The sequence below is a fragment of the Pteropus alecto genome, unplaced genomic scaffold, assembly GCF_000325575.1.
Source record: "Pteropus alecto unplaced genomic scaffold, ASM32557v1 scaffold44, whole genome shotgun sequence".
NCBI lineage: Eukaryota > Metazoa > Chordata > Mammalia > Chiroptera > Pteropodidae > Pteropus > Pteropus alecto.
This window is the reverse complement of record NW_006436812.1, coordinates 8,824,372-8,841,751: the sequence shown is the minus strand read 5'-3', so window position 1 is coordinate 8,841,751 and position 17,380 is coordinate 8,824,372. Positions and strand designations below refer to the sequence as shown.

The 17,380-nt window shown below is 40.3% G+C and overlaps 1 protein-coding gene and 1 pseudogene across 1 annotated transcript; both read left to right on the top strand.

Moving 5' to 3' along the window:
• The first annotated feature begins 1,359 nt into the window (after window positions 1–1,359).
• LOC102888255 lies at window positions 1,360–2,923 on the top strand (annotated as a pseudogene).
• Window positions 2,924–8,185: 5,262 nt separating this feature from the next.
• On the top strand, window positions 8,186–10,457 carry SEPHS2 (selenophosphate synthetase 2). The gene has a single exon (XM_006926975.2). The coding sequence runs from the start codon at window positions 8,353–8,355 to the stop codon at window positions 9,700–9,702; it is 1,350 nt and encodes a 449-aa protein (XP_006927037.2). The 5' UTR covers window positions 8,186–8,352; the 3' UTR covers window positions 9,703–10,457.
• Window positions 10,458–17,380: the final 6,923 nt, after the last annotated feature.

Sequence of the window (17,380 nt, the reverse complement as noted above, 5' to 3'; positions counted from 1 at the left end):
CTAAAGCATCTGCCAGATGGGAGGGAGACTGCAGGAACTCTTTCCTCTGTTGGAGGCCCCAGAGAGTGCCATTTGTGGCCCTCCTTCTCCTCCTTGATCACTCAGGCAGGAGCACAATCCAGGCACTCTAACCAGCCAGCCAAGGCCATCAGAGTACACACTAGGCCTCAGGCCCACACCAGCTCCTCTCGTTCCTGAGACTGACCATGGCTGCACCTGCTCCAACTACAGCTCCAGGCCCCAGTGTGGTTTACCCCAGGGACTGCCTGCATCCTGAGCTGGCTCCAATCATAGTCTCAGCCAGCCCGCCACGGCAACCCTGACAAGGCTTGCTCCAGGGACTCCCCACAGTCCTTGCCTGCTCCAGCTCCAACCTACCTGCCAGTGTGGCCCCAGTGTGCCTTGCCCCGCCTTGTCTCCCTGTGGCCCATGCAGACCTGTTAAAGACACCTGGCTCCAGCTGGCCTGCCAGAGACACCCAGCACACCGCATGTGCAGTCTACCAAGGGGAAGCTCCTATACAAGGCTGCTCTTTCAAGACTTGGAGAGGTTGAAACAGAGAGACAGCCAAAATAAAGAGACACATAAATATGTTCCAAATGAAGACCAGGATAAAACCCCATAAAAAGACCTAAATAAAATGATAGTCTACCAGATAAAGAGTTCAAAACACAAGTTATAAGGATGCTCAATGAACTCATTAGAAGGGTAGATTAACTCAGTGAGAACTTCAACAAAGAGATATAAAATATTTAAAAAATCAATCATAACTGAAGAATACAATAACTGAAATTTAAAAAAATACACTAGAGAAAACAACAGAAGATAACTGATGCAGAAGAATGAGTCAACAAGTTGGAAGACAAGGTTGTGGAAATCACCCAACCAGAACAGCAAAAAGAAAAAGCATTCAAAAAAAATGAGGATAGTTTAAGGGACTTCTGGTACAACATTCAAATCACAGGGGTACCAAAATAAGAGAGAGAAAAAGGGACAGAAAACCTATTTAAAGAAATAATGGCTGAAAACTTCTCCAACCTGGTGAAGGTAACAGACATCCAAGTCTAAAAAGCACAGAGTCCCAAACAAGATGAACCCAAAGAGGCCTACACCAAGACATATCATAATTAAAATTCCGAAAGTTAAAGAGAGAATTTTAAATGAAGCATGAGAAGAGCAGCTAGTTACGTAAAAGACTATCAGCTGGTTTTTCAGCAGAAACTTTGTGGAAGGTAATGACATGATATATTCAAAAAAGAAAACCTACAACCAAGAATACTCTACAAGCAAAGGTATTCAGAGGTGAAGAAGAGACAGTTTCCCAAACATGCTTCCTCCTCTTCTGCTAGGTCAGCTATCATGGCTGTGAAGACTCTGAACTCTAAGGCTGAGGTAACCTGAACTCAGGCAGCTTTGGCGGTCAACATCAGAGTGGCCCGTGGGTTGCACGACATGCTGAGGACCCACTTGGGGCCTAAGGGTACCATAAAGATGCTTGTTTCTGGTGCTGGAGACATTAAGCTTACTAAAGATGGCAACGTGCTGTTTCATGAAATGCAAATTCAATACCCAACAGCCTCCTTAACAGCCAAAGTATCAACAGTCCAGGATCATGTAACTGGTGATGGTCCGGATCATTAGAGAGCTGTTGAAATAGGCAGATCTCTACATTTCTGAAAGTCTTCATTCCAGATTAATGACAGAAGTATCTGAAGCTGCAAAGAAAAAGGCACATCAGTTTTGGGGACAAATCAAAGTGAGCAAAAAGATGGACAGAGAAAACACTCATAGGTGTGGCCAGAACATCTCTGCGTACTAAAGTTCATGCTGAACTTGCTGATGTCTTAACAGAAGCCGTAGTTAACTCCATTTTTTCCATTAAAAAACCAGATGAACCTATTGACCTCTTCATGGTTGAGATCATGGAGATGAAACAGAAATCTGAAACTGATACAAGCTCAATCAGGGGTCTTGTTTTGGATCATATGGCACAGCATCCTGATATGAAAAATAGAGCAGAAGATGCATACATCCTCATGTGCAATGTGTCATTAGAATATGACAAAACAAAAGTGAATTCTGGCTTTTTTTTTTTATAAGAGTGCAGAAAAGTGAGAAAGTAGTAAAAGCTGAAAGAAAATTCGCTAAAGATAGAGTTAAAAAAATAATAGAACTGAAAAAGAAAGTGTAGCGACTCAGGTAAAAAAAAATTTTTGTTATTATTCAAAAGGGAATTGACCCATTTCCTTTAGATACTCTCGCAAAAAAAAAGGCATAGTAGCTCTGTGCAGAAATATGAAAGGAGAAATATGGAAAGACTGACTCTTGCTTGTGGTAGGGTAGCTCTAAATTCCTTTGATGACCTAAATCTTGATTGTTTGGGACATGCAGGACTTGTCTATGAGTATACACTGGTAGAAGAGAAGTTTACCTTTATTGGGAAATATAACAATCCTCACTCTGTCACTTTATTGGTCAAAGGACTCAAATCAAAGGTGCAAAAAGAGATGGCTTGAGGGCTGTTAAAAATGATATTGATGATGGCTGTGTAGTTCCAGGTGCTGATGCAGTGGAAATGACAATAACAGAAGCCCTGATTAAATATAAGCTCAGTGTAAAGGGCAGGGCCCAACCTGGAGTTCAAGCATTTGCTGGTATATTGCTCATTATTCCCAAGGTTCTTGCTCAGAATTTTGGTTTTGATCTTCAGGAAACACTAGTTAAAGTTCAAGCAAAACATTCAGAATCAGGTCACCTTGTGGGTGTGGATTCAAACACAGGTGAGCCAATGGTAGCAGCAGAAATAGGCATATGGGATAATTGTTGTGTAAAGAAGAGACTTCACTCCTATACAGTGATTGCCACCAACATTCACCTGGTCGATGAGATCATGTGAGCTGGAATGTCTTCTCTAAATGGTTGAAGTGAAGCTTCCCTTGTATCATCTGAATCATGAAGACGCTACGGAGTAATCCTAAGCTTTTGTCCAGGCTTCAGATTATTTTCAAAGGAATTTTCTTTTCCTATATGAAAACAGGAGAGAACACTGGCACTTATTCAAATTCTGAAGTCTAAAGTTATAATTACAGTATTTTAAAAATTGTACTCAATGTACACACATAAAGCAGGGCATTTTCAACCAATGAATGGGACGTTTTGCTTTAGATTCGTTGATATAAAAATACATGTTAGAAAAGCATATGCACCTATCTTATTAAATATTCCTTGAAAAACAAAACTGTATCCCAGACAAGCAAAAGCTAAAAGAGATCATCACCACTAAACAGGCAATAAAAGAAATGTTAAAGGAACTTCTTAAATTGGAAAAGAAAAGGCCAAGACTAAAAATAAGAAAATATTGGAAAGAAAACAATCTCACTGATAAAGGCAAACATTTAGTAAATGTAGTGGATCAAACAATAATAAAACTAGTATGAAGGTTAAAAAACAAGAGTAATAAAAGCACGTATAACTACAGTAATACATTAAGGGATACACACACACACACTGTAAAATATGTCAAAACCAACATTGGGGTGAGTGAAAAAGTAGTGATTTTAGAATGCATTTGAACTTAAGTGACCATGAACTTAAAATAGCTTGTTATGTACGAATCTTATGGCAACTCCAAACCAAAAATCTATAATAGATACACAAAAAGTAAAGAAAAAAGGAACCCAAACAAATCACTAAAGAAAGTTATCAACATACAAGAAAAGAAAGCAAGGAGGAACAGAGAAGAACTACAAAATAATAATAAAATAATAATAATTTTAAAAATAGCAATAAGTAAATACCTATCTATAATCTATAATTGTTTTATTACTCTGCCATAAAAAAAGAATGAAATCTTGCCATTTGCAACAACATGGATGGACCTAGAGAATATTATGTTAAGTGAAATAAGTCTGACAGAGAAAGACAAATACCATATGATTTCACTTATATGTGAAATCTAAAAAACAAAAACAAATAAACAAAACAAAACAGAAGCAAACTCATAGATACAGAGAACAAACTGATGATTGCCAGAGGGAGCGGGTAGGGATTGGGCAAAAAAGGGGAAGGGGATTAAGAAGTACAAACTTTCAGTTATGAAGTAAGTGACAGGGATGTAATGTATAGCATAGGGAATAGAGTCAATAATTTTATAATAACTATGTACAATGACCAATGGTTACTAGTCTTACCATGGTGATCACTTTGTAAGGTACATAAATGTTGAATCATTATGTCGTGCACCTGAAATGAATATAATATTGTATTTAAACTATAATTAAGAATAAATTTTTTAATTGGAAGAATGTGTACTGAAAAAACTATAACTAGCCCTAGCCCCAATGCTTTTGTTACATATGAAAAACGAATGAGGGGTTGGCACTCAGATCCTTTTATTCTTTAGAACTGTCTTCCTTGCCTGCTCTCCCAATGCCCCCTCCACGTTTTTACTTTGGCAATCTTTGACCCACATGCTTTAACCCAAATGGTAAGTGTAGTTCAGAAAAAGGTAAAAAGGTTGCTTTCAAATGCTCATGATACAGTCACAAAAATCACCTGCAAGACGCCCATGTGGATCTCCTGCAGAAAGGCAAATGAACTTCTGAATCCAGTGGGTTTGTCACTGGCCGAGGCAAATTTATGACTTTCTTTACATTGGCACAAGTGAACATTGCCTCCAAGTAGAAGGAACAGGGAACTATATGGGTGAAAACATTCCCCCAAAAGAATCTTTCTTCCTTAAGGGGCATGGTGGGGATTGTTAGAATAATCGAGGGGGCCCCCAGGGTAAGGGGGTTGATTCCCAGATGATGACCCTGTGCAAGACTCTTAACTTATCTAGGACTTCAGTTTCCTCATCTGTAAAATGAAGATAATAATGCTAGTCTCCTGTGGCTGCTATGAGGATTAAATGAGGAACTAAATAAATGTGAAATGCTCAGTACCATGCCTGGCTCATCATATGTGCCAGCAAAGTGTATTGTATAAAATGATGCATTCATTTGACAAATGTTATTGCCATATAAAGTGCTAGAGAAAGCAAGGTGGAAAAACAGAGCAGCCTCTGCCCTATGGTGCTTACAGACTAGTTGGGGAGGCAGATGGTCATGGTGAAAGCACATGAATAAAGAATTACAAATAACGCTATGTGCCAAGAAGGAAAAGTCCACAGAACTGAAAGAACATATAACCAGGGGCATCTGGTCTAGTCCCTTTTTTACCCAGGCGAGGTGACTATGGGTGGAATAGAATGTTTCTGTTTTTCTTTTAGTGACATGAGGATCCTTCACATGTACATTATGCTGAACATTTTGTGAAGAACTTTTCATAGTTGAGGTTTTCATATGATCCTCTCACCAGATCCTAAGCAGAGATTATAACCCTCATTTTGCAGAAGTGGAAACTAAGGTGTAAAGAGGTTATACAACTTCCTCAAGGCCAGATAACTCACGGATAGCAAATCCAGAGGTCAGACAAAACCCAGAGGTCTTTTGCTTCCATAGCTATTGCTTTTTCACTATCTCTTTTTCTTTTTGTATTTTTGATTCTGAAATATAGCATGCTTTTTCAAAATGTTGAAATACAGCTTACTTACAAAAAGAGTGTGGGGAAATACATATGTATGGTTTAAAGAACACCCATTAGCTACCACCCACCCAAGGAACAGATTTTAACACAGCCCAGAGATCCCCTATGTGACTTTCCCCAGAAGTAATCCCTATGCTTACCTTTTTAAAGGTTGTTTGTTTTTTTTTTATCATTTATGTATCTCTTAATATATTATTGCTTTTCCTGGTGTTGAACTTTATATAAATGGCATCTTAGTTTATGTGTTATTCTGTAACTTCTTACTCTCCACATTTTGTTTTTGAGATTGATAGCTATACTTATAATTCATTTTCACAGAAAAATAATATTCTACTTTGTACATTTATTTTACCACATTTATTTATGTATTCCCCTGTTAACAGACACTGGGTTATTTCCAGTGTCTTGCTGCTATAGTTATTTTTTTAAGGGAAGATAAATAGCTTTGTTTTTATAAAAAATTTTCCAAGAATGTTATGTTTTGTTAATTTAAATTCTAGTCCCTATATCCACATTAACAGTACTGTTTGGTTCTATCATTTATTTTAAGTTTACCATCAGCCAGGAACTGTATTAGGTGCTTTACACACATTTTAAAATTTAATTCTCATAACATTCCTATCTGATATGTATTATCTTCAGGTGAAAGGATTATTTTATAAGCAATGAAACTGAGGTTAGTAGAAGTTAAACAATTCTCCCAAGGTCATTAGGTGGGCCAAGATTGCAACTCAGTCTAATTCTAATGTTCAAGTTCCTTCCAATTCACTCCATGCCTTAATACTGTGTTGTGCATTAATAAAAACCAAATGTAATGATGTACTATAAGATCTATAGGTATCTCCTATTTTTTAAATATTTTTGTGGCAAAATACACAGCATAAAATTTACCATCTTAACCATTAGTGTTGACTACATTCCTATTGTTGTGTGATTCATCTCCAGAACTCGTACATTCTGTACATATCTCCTGGGGTACATGCATTCCTATTGTTGTGTGATTCATCTCCAGAACTCTTACATTCTGTATCTCCTGGGGTACATGCGCAGGATTTCTTCTAGGGCATGTCCTATCAGTAGAACTGCTGAGGCATTCCACCTGTGGGTGGAATGCATGGGATTCCATATGTTCAACTTTATCAGTTAAGGTCAAACATTTTTCCAAAATGGTTGCACCAATTTATACTCTCACGGGAAGTTACTTTTTAAAAGTATGTAATACATTCATATATTTAAAAATGTTCTTTTTAAAGTTCCAAATGTTAAAGGAACAAAAGGACAATAAAAGGAAAAATCTTCCATCCCTTAAGCACATCATTCCCTCCCTGGAGCAATCGATATTATCAGTTTCTGGTGATCATCCTTCCAGAAATATGCTATCACATATACTTCTCCCTTTTACAACAAATAGTAAGTAGCATTCTATCCACACTGTTCTGAAGCTTGCTTATTTCTCTTAACAAACATCATAGGCAATATAACCTGATGTTCTCTGGAGCAGATTGTTTGGATGTATATTCGGCTACACGCTAAGCTGGCTTTAACCTTGAATAGGTCATTTAATCTCTTTGTGCCTTATATTCCTTATTTGTAAGGTGTGGAAAGAATCCTAACTCAAGATTTTATGAAATTAAATTAGTTAATATATGTAAAGCATTTAGAACTGTGCCTATCAGAACTGTAACTATTATTAATATAATTATATCAGTGTTTCCTCCTTATTTTTTATGGTTGCTTGGTAGCTTGTTATATAAATGTATAACAATTTATTTAAATCATAACATAAACATTTACGTTGATTCCAGTATGTTGATATTCCAAACAGCACAGCAATAAAAAACATATTTCTCACTCATTCTGGTAGGATAAAGTCCTAGAATTGGAACTGCTGGATCAAAGGTATTATGTGTAGTTATAATTTTAATAGACATTGGCAAACTGCCCTTCATGGGTACATCACAGATTCTCATTTGTATTAACTTAAAGAGATATAGAAACTTCAGAACAGAACGGATCTAGGTAAACTACTTTGTTGTTCAGATGAGTCAAGTAAAGCGGAGAAAAGGGAACGTGACTCTTATAGACTGGTGGAAACAGCATCGAGACCCATGCAGGTGTCTTGAGTGCTAAAACTCTTTCAAACCCATTTTAACATTTTATTATTTTGATGCTGCAGTTTGCTTACATAATGGTAGGAACTTAATATCTCATTTCTCATTATTCTTTCCGATTTTTTCCCCCATTGGCTATTTTCCTACCCTGGACTGATCATACGCGCTGTCAAGTGACCTTTGAACAATTCTAGCCGGCTTGAGGTTTGCCAAGTGACGGATGTTCCCTCGTGTTTAAAAATGCTGTACTAGGTAAACTGCTTTTAGAAGAGCAGAGTTCCGCCAGCCACGCTCAATTAAATTACAGTAAGGGGAGAGAACCAAACGCTAGTTCTGTAATCTTGCCGATACCAATTTTGCAAGTTGGTGGTTGATTCGTACGTAATACGTAAGTCTTTTTGACCAAAGGAAGCCCGCCTCTCCGTAGCAAAGTCGTCATTGGATAAAATGACTGTCAATCACCAGGGGTATAAATACAGGAGGCTGTCGGTTCTTCACTCAGGAAGGCCAGGAGCGCGCGGCGTTCTTTGAGTCCGGAGGCGCTAGTTGGGTCGGAGAGAATCTCTGCGGTAATATCTGACAGTTACTCGCTATTAACTGGAGTAGAGAATAAAAGGAGCCTCGCCTCTTTTCCCTTCCCTGCCAGGCAGGCGTGATGGCAGGAACTGCGGCGACGGGCGCCAGCGGGGAGGCGATGGCGGCGGCGACAGAAGGCTCCGCGGGTCCGGCGGGCTTATCTCTGGGTCGGGGCTTCTCGAGCTACCGGCCCTTCGAGCCCCAGGCGTTGGGCCTCAGCCCGAGCTGGCGGCTGACGGGCTTCTCCGGCATGAAGGGCTGAGGTTGCAAGGTCCCCCAGGAGACTCTGCTCAAACTCCTGGAGGGACTGACGCGGCCGGACGAGCGGCACCCGCTGGGCCGGGGCCTGGTCGGAGGCCACGAAGAGGCGGCCCAGGAAGCCAGCCTGCCGGTCAGGGCGGAATCCAGCCCAACCTTTCCAGCCCTGGGCATTGGGATGGACTCCTGCGTCATACCCCTGAGACACGGAGGCTTGTCACTGGTGCAGACCACGGACTTCTTTTACCCCTTGGTAGAAGATCCCTACATGATGGGGCGCATAGCTTGTGCCAACGTGCTAAGTGACCTCTATGCCATGGGCATTACTGAATGTGACAACATGTTGATGTTACTCGGCATCAGCCAGAATATGACTGAAGAGGAACGAGAAAAGATAACCCCAATGATGATCAGAGGCTTCCGGGATGCTGCTGAGGAGGGAGGGACTGCAGTGACTGGTGGACAAACCGTGGTAAACCCTTGGATTATCGTGGGTGGGGTTGCCACTGTGGTGTGTCAGCCAAATGAATTCATAATGCCTGACAGTGCAGTTGTTGGGGATGTGCTCGTGTTAACCAAACCCTTAGGAACCCAAGTTGCTGTTAATGCCCACCAATGGCTAGATAATCCTGAAAGATGGAATAAGATAAAGATGGTGGTCTCCAGAGAAGAGGTAGAGCTGGCCTATCAGGAAGCCATGTTCAATATGGCTACCCTAAACAGAACTGCTGCTGGGTTAATGCACACATTTAATGCCCATGCAGCCACAGATATCACAGGCTTTGGCATTCTAGGACACTCCCAAAACCTTGCAAAACAACAAAGAAATGAGGTGTCCTTCGTCATTCATAATCTGCCAATCATTGCCAAGATGGTTGCCATCAGCAAGGCCAGTGGGCGGTTTGGGCTCCTTCAAGGAACCTCAGCAGAAACTTCTGGGGGATTACTGATTTGTTTGCCAAGGGAACAGGCGGCTCGCTTTTGTTCTGAAATCAAATCTTCCAAGTATGGAGAGGGACACCAAGCATGGATCGTCGGCATTGTGGAAAAGGGAAACCGGACTGCCCGGATCATTGACAAGCCTCGAGTTATTGAGGTCGTACCTCGTGGGGCCACTGCTGCTGCTCTTGCTCCGGACAATTCCAGTGCCTCCTCTGAATCTAGCTTGTGAGATGGAATAGCAGAAGTTGTCTGGACCTTAGAGCCTTTGAACACAATCATGAATGATTCTCAAGAGTTAATTTTAAGAAGGAATTTCCAAAGAAGGCTACCTGCATAGTAGTTCCACAGTTGCCCTTTCTAGGTAATTTGAATCAGCCCATCATAAGCTGCACATTCCAAGACCAGAAGTAATATTTGGACTTTGGCGTGTTTGTGTGGGGGGGTGGTTGTTCAACTCTTGCATAAAAAAGCAGAAAAATCTCTTTCCTCTTTCCAATGGCAAATGAAGCTATTCTGGTTTGAGAGATTTTTCTTGGCACTGGGTTGATTAATTTGCACAGGGAGTGAGACTGTATGTTAAAATTACATACATACCAAAAAAAGTAAATTGTAAAAAAAAAAAAAACTTAGAAGCAAACAAATTTGGACCAATACTGTTGATAAATATAAATTGTTAAAAAAAGATCTTATGATACAATGCCAAATTCTTTACTAGATTTTTCTGAAATACTGTCTCTTTCCTGCTCTGGACAAGAATTGAGCAGCTTGTCCAATGACTGGGAAAGGAGGACGGCAACCATCTGCCTTGGTCTCTGTTAATGATGTCTCTCCCTCTAAACCCCTTTAAGGACTGGGAGAGGCAGAGCAAGTCTCAGAGTCCAGGCCTTGATGGTCATTAAGATGTTAAATCTTGTGCTGAAAATTCCTGGTGATTTAATAAAGTAATTTCTAGTGAAATAAATAAAAAGGACTTTGTTGAAAATTTTTCTGGCTGATGTTTGGATCCTTGGAATTCTGAATCTTTTATGGTCTTATAAAATGAGTCAATTGATACATTAAGAGTCTGGCAAAGTAGAGAGTTTCCTTGTGTTTTCTCTGGTCCTGGACTAGGGGATTTAACACCCAGATTTAGGTTTGCGCTTTCCCCATGAGTTGACAGCAAAGGACTCAAAACAGAAACACCAAGGACTAGAGGGTGGGAGAGGAAATAGCAAGAGGTTTCAATAGTTCTTAGAAAATGAAAAGTAGGTGGAAAAGGGGTAACTGACTTAGCAGAATAGAGGAAGCCAAAGTGTAAATGCCTTCAGAGTTGGGGAATAATAACAGGAAGCAAGGAGATATGTTCCAGAGGTACTAAAGAAGGTCGGGTCAAGGATAAAAACAGAGATACTGGTTGAAATTTTATTCACAGGGTAATCAGATCTTCAGAGTTCTCGAATTTCTCCCCCATTCACACAGCCAGATGACTGCCCCTCACCTTGAAGTAGAGGGAGGTTTATTTTCTGAAAAATGTGAAATAAATACTGCAAAATCAGGGACACCAGACATAGCAGAGGGGGCATGACCCAAAACAGAAGAATAGATTGAAAACTGAAGCCCCAGTCCACTTCCTCAGTTTTTGAAAATATTGTCCAGGAAGCTTACATTACTACTCCTGGAGAAAATGAACAAGCACAGAAAAAAGACCTATAAATACAAATATTTAAAGATCCCCTAGTCAAAAATCCCTGTACCAGGAAGCCTCCCAGTTGAAAAGCTTCTCTCAAGTACATTCTTTTTAATGCTTCATTCTTGAATATGAGCAGTCAAGGATTGCCAGATATTTGTGGCAAGCCTCCAGTTTGAAGGAAGTCAAAGCAAACAGAAAAACTCAGGAAAGGGAAAATACAGGGAGAAGAAAAAAAGGCAGAGATAAAAGAAGATAAAGTATCTATAAAAAGATAATAAGAACAAAGTACTTAGAAAAATATAGCTAAAATTTAAAAATTCAGTAGAAGACTTAGAAGATAAAATTGAGGAAATTTATCAGAAAGTAGAACTAAAATAAAATGCACAGTAATAGAAAAAAATGTATGAAAATCAGAGGTGAGCCAGGAAGTTCAATTATCAAAGAATTATCAAAGAAAATTATCAAAGAATAATAGAAAGTTTTCTAAAACTTAAAGTGTGTCACATACCTTTTGAATTTCCAGCATAATGAGTGAAGGAAAGGCACCAATTTTATTAAATTTTAAAATGCCAGGGATAAAGAGATCCTAATAATAATAGCAAATGTTTATGTAGTGCATACTCTTTGCCAGGCACTGTTCCAAGTGTTTTATATGTATTAACTCATTTAAACTTCCAACAACCCCATTTTGTAAATGAGGAAGCTGAGGTGCAGAGAGATTAAGAAATTTGTCCAAGGTTACACAGCCAGTCTTCTAGGCAGTCTGACTCCAAAGTCTATGCTTCTAATCACTATGCTCTCCTAAAATCTGGGGAAAAAGGAAGATCACATACAAAGGTTTGGGGATAAGAATGGTATCAGACAACTCAATAGCGAATTGGAAGCTAAAAGCCAATAAAAGAATACCTTCAAAATTCTGAGGGTAAATGATTTTCTGTATAATTTTATACCTAGCCACGTTTTTCAAACATGTAGAATAGAGATACTTTTAGATATGCGAGGTATTGAAGTGGTTTCATCCCATGCACACTTTCTCAAGAAACTACTGGAAGATGTGCTCCAGCAAAACAAGGGATTAAACCAAGAAAGAAAAAAACATGGGATTCAGGAAAATCCGGCCCAGGAAAGAGGTGAAAGGAAGTATCAAGGTACAGCAAGCCTGGAGAGAAACAGTCCATGCAAGAACAGGAGACTGGCAGGTTTCCAGAAAAAGGAAAATAGAACTGACATGGTTATTGATGCATTTAATTTTGTGAAAAATTATACTGGAAGGTTAATGGAAGATGTAAAAAGAATTAATAATAATCATATAAAAACAAGTGAGTCCTAGAGCAAATGAGACCTGAAACATCACTGGAGGCAAAAATGACAAAACTGAAGCTGTCCTACTGTGGGCACATCATGAGAAGGGTTCTTTGGAAAAGAAAATAATTCTGGGAAAAAATAGAAAGCAGCAGGAAAAGAGGAAGACCAAATATGAGATGGATTGACTCCATAAAAGAAGACATAGGCATGGGTCTACAGGAGCTTAGCAGGTCTGTTGAGGACAGGACATTGTGGGCATCACTCATTCATGCCAGGAGTTGGAGCCGACTCAATGGCACATAACAACAATGTAGAAAACTAGCAAATGAAAAAAAAATGAGGCAGTTAGTTACCAACTCCAGCCAAAAATAAAATCTTGTATAACAAGTGAAATGCAATCATATATAGTATTCAGCAATAAATTTTTACATAGTTAATAATGTAAATACTAACAAAAAAAAGTTAATCACTTTTTCTGCTCAAAGCTCTTAAATAGCTTTCCATAAAATTCCTGCTACATAGCTCTAACTTTATCTCATGGCTCCCTATACCTCTCACTCAACTCTAGCCCATTAGTCTTTTCATGGTGCTTCAAACAAATTAAGATCCTTTGTGCCTGCAGTTCCCCCCATCTGGAACCTTACTTCAGGCTCTCTACCTAGCTTACTCACTCTCAGTCCTGGCTCAGCTCAAATTAAACCTCCTCATAAAAGCTCTCTCTGACCTCAGCCAACACCTAGCTACTCTCCGTATTTACTAGCTTCATAGCTCTTATCCTAATATGTAATTGTCTTGACAACTTATTGGTTTACTTTATAATTGTCTCTCTCTGCTAGCATGTAAGCTCCAAGATGGCAGAATATATTGAGTGAGTGAGTGAGTGAGTGAGTGAGTGAGTGAGTGAGTGAGTGAGTGAAGTATACATTGGGGACCCTAGCACCCTCTATATTCACACTTTCCTTGCTCTTGTTGTCTCCTAGGGTGACAGCTGGTACCACCAATTTCTTTAGACAAGGCTTTGAAGAAGAAATTTGGGCTTTGGTCCTGGTTGTCCATTTACACAACTTTCTACTTGGCTCATTTTCTAACTTGGGGTGGGGAGGAAAATGGCTGGATACTTTCCTGTCCTGGGCCCTCTTAGTTAACCTAGAAAGGTTTAGGGGTTGAGAGCAAGGCAGGCATGCAACTTTTCTTTGAGGACAGGCTGGGCAGCAAAACAGAGGTAACAAGTAGTGGAGGTGACAGGGCCTTGGGTAGAAATTAGAACAGAATCACTGGTACAGAGGTAAGGAAGGTGACAGAAGCCAAGGAAGAAAAGAAAAAAGGGAGGAAGTCGAAGTTTGAGGAAGAGAAAGAGGAAGATGGAGCGAAAGGACAGAAGGGCAGAAGGAAAGGCAGTGACAAGGTGATCTCAGCACACGCCAATCACACGTGAGCAGCCTCCCTGCGGTAGGTAGGAAGACTTCTTTCACTTGCTGAGGAGCAATGAGGAGTGCTGATGAGCTTCAGCCTATGTCTTTCTGGAAGATCTCAGACAAGTCTCTGGGCCTTAGTTTCCTCATTTGTAAAATAGGCGCAGCCATACCCACCTATGGTAAGGAAGTCATGGAGAGGATCCCATAAGACACAATCCTATAAATTAGTATTTATTTGATTACTCAAGTGCCAGGCCCCAGGGAAACAAAAGCCTGACACTGCCTCTGTTCTCCAAGAGACACAGTCCAGGGGAAGATCTAGAACAGGGACACCAGTCACCCCCAAATTAAGATGAAAAGTGGTAAGTACCCTGAGAGCTAGAGTGGATGGAGTACTATAGAAAACCAAGTTATTTCCTTTTGGAGAAAGTTCAGGAAGGCTTCCCAGAGGAGGTGTCTTTGAAGCAGGGCTCTACAGGATGGGTGGAATTTGGATTTGGATATGCAGAGGATGTGGATAGGCATTCCAGATGGAACTGTGAGAGCAAAGGAAGGAAGGGCATAGGGAATATCTCTCTGGATTTCAGCATATGTGTAGGGAGATAGGGCTGAATAAGTAAATTGAGGAATGACTTCTAAGAGTGTTGGGGACTCCTCGTCCTGAATGGGCTAAGCAAGAGATTCCCAAAAGCCTGTCATGACTCCCCCTGAAACATTTAATAAGAATAAATATTTTTATTTATAGCAACACCCTTATCCCATGCCCCAGTTCAAAACCAACAAGACCTATACTCTACCTCCAATAAGAACGGCGCTGTGAATAAGTTGAAGATACAACTGTGAACAAAATACATATTGTCCTGGTCCTCTCAGCACACACATGAAGGTTTCTTGAAGGCCACCATTATACAGATAGGAAACTGAGGTTCAAAGAAGAGAACCAATCTTCCCAAGGGCATTGGTGGTGGGGTCCTAATCACCTGACTCTTAGTTTTCCATCACACTCTGTTGCCTCTGAGATCTCTGACTGGCCCGATTCCCCCACTCCAACACCACACACACAGCTTTTTTGTTTTCCAGCTGCTGCCAGCTCTTCCACTCCAGGGTTTCCCAAAGAGCCTTACTGGGAGCAGCTGCATGGCTTGGCTCCAGTGGAGAAAGTGGCCAAATTCTTTTGAGTAGCAGAATGGCATGTATGTGCATGAGCATGTTTGCCTGTCCCAGCCTGTCCATTCTGCTATTAAACATTTATTAGCCAGCACTGGGGAAAGACCTTTAATTTGAAAATATTAGGGTACCCAATCTCTGGGGGAGGATAGCCTTATAAAGAGCCAATCACAACATGGACCAAAAGGTAAGACCAAGCACACTAAGGCCCTGACCAAAGGGAGGTCAGGTTGCCTAGATGTGTCTGAGAAGAATGAAGAAAACAGACTGGATGTGGGGGTGAGGGTTCAGAAAGAGCCTGGGATAAGGAGTCCAGATGATAGGGCCAATCTTATGTTCAGGTCTGTTTCCTTTCCCTCATGAGGGCCTCTCTTGCCCCCACCAACTCTGAGCTGGGCTGGAGCTAGGTTTCGTTGGTCTTCAGAAGATGATGCTGTGGAGCAAAGAACTTGGATGGCCCTGTAGGATGCTTCACAAGAGCCTTACAGCCCATCCAGGTAACTCCTGGGAGGAGGGCAGAAGCAGTCTCAGAGAGACTGCCTCCTCCTTTCTGTTAATCTCCAACGACCATCTGACCTGTGAGCTCTAGAAGTCCCGGTCCCTAACTCTTCAAAAATCTGAGATGCAGAGGCCTCCAGGAAAAGCTGCTCTCCAAATGTGTTTTATATTTCAGTAAAAAAGTTTGGGTTCTTGTCTGGAAAAGTTTAGCAAACACCAAGGAAGGTGCTAGGGGAGGTACCTGACTCCTGAAACTTTCACTTCCCAGATCCATAAAACAGCTCAATGCTCTGAATTTCAGGCCTGTATGTCCACCTGCCTGCTGGACATCATCTGGATGTCGTAGGGCCCTATTAGACTCCAAGTGTCCCAAACTAAATTCATTTTCTTCCTTCTCACCCCAACTCTTCGGTCTTCTGTGTCTTCTTTTCTGAAAATGGCAAAACTATCCATCCATTTACTCAAGCCAGAAACCCAGGAGTTACCCAGGACCCCATCTTTTTTTCTCCATTCTCCATATCCAACTTCCATGTTGCCTAACCCAACGGTATATTCTGTGCTCTCATCTTACCCAGTAGCTCTGCAGCATCAAAAATCATGTTTACTCATTCTGGACCACTCTGATCTCTTAGCCTCCATGACAGCACACTCTGTCAATTTTCTTCCCGCCTCTTCTCCTCTGCTGAACTGCTAAATGTTGGAGTACCCCAAATCATGGTGTTGTCTACTTACATTCTTGTACGTTATTCTTCTCCAATTCCATGACTTTAAGTACTATCTAAATGACTGAGACTACTAAATCTGAATCTCTAATTCCTCTAAAGCTTAGGCTCATAAATCCATGTGCCAACTTGACATGCATCTTCAACTTGCTTTGTCCTAAACCAAACTCCTGAAGTCACATGTGTTCAATCCTGCACCTCATCTTCTTCGTCCCAGCAGGGTTCATCATCAGTCTACCAAATTGCTCAACACTCATATCTGTAAGCCACACTTGATTCTACCCTTTCTCTCATGCCCCTAGTTCAAAACCAACAAAACCTACAGATCTACCTCCAAAAAATGTTCCCAATGTGTTTGCTTTTCTCCACCTTCACCCACCATCAACTTGGCCCAAGCCACCATCATCTCTTGGCTGGACAACTGCAGTAACTTATCTCCTTGCTTCTTTCTTTTGCAGGATTACAAACAAGAGCAGAATGCACTATTGTAAATAGACATTAATGAAGGCAGTCTGGTTTGATAGAAATATATCTTGCAGTCATTGTGTTGGGTTAAGCCATAGAACTTGCTAAAGTGATAGATATCCACTTTTCTGGCATGTAAACTTTATTTCCCCTCAAAATAAAAGAAATAAAATAAAATAAAAAAATAAAATAAAATAAAATAAAATCCAAAATAAAATAAAAAATAAAATAAAATTCATGGTTAATTGATCTGAATTGGCCTCTGTTTACTTCTCCAACACCACATCCAACCACTCTCCCCCTTGCTCACTACAATCCTGCCACACTAGAATTCTTTTGTCTTTAGAACATGATAAGCCTTTCTTGTTTTAAGCACTGGTATTTCCTCTACCTAGAACTCTGTTCCCCTTGATTTTTGCTCAGCTTAAATGTTACTTTCTCAAAGACAAGTAACAGAAAACCCAATAAAAGTGGCTTGACCAACAGATATATTAATTTACATAAATAGGATCCTAAATTAGACCATTTTTGGAACTTGTAAAAATATGTGGCCCAACAATGTCATCAAGAATCCAAGTCCTTTCTATCTTGCTATTACCCATTCCAGTTTGTGGGCTAGCTCTCTTCACAGTCCAATTCTCATATGACAACATCAAAGGTAGAAAC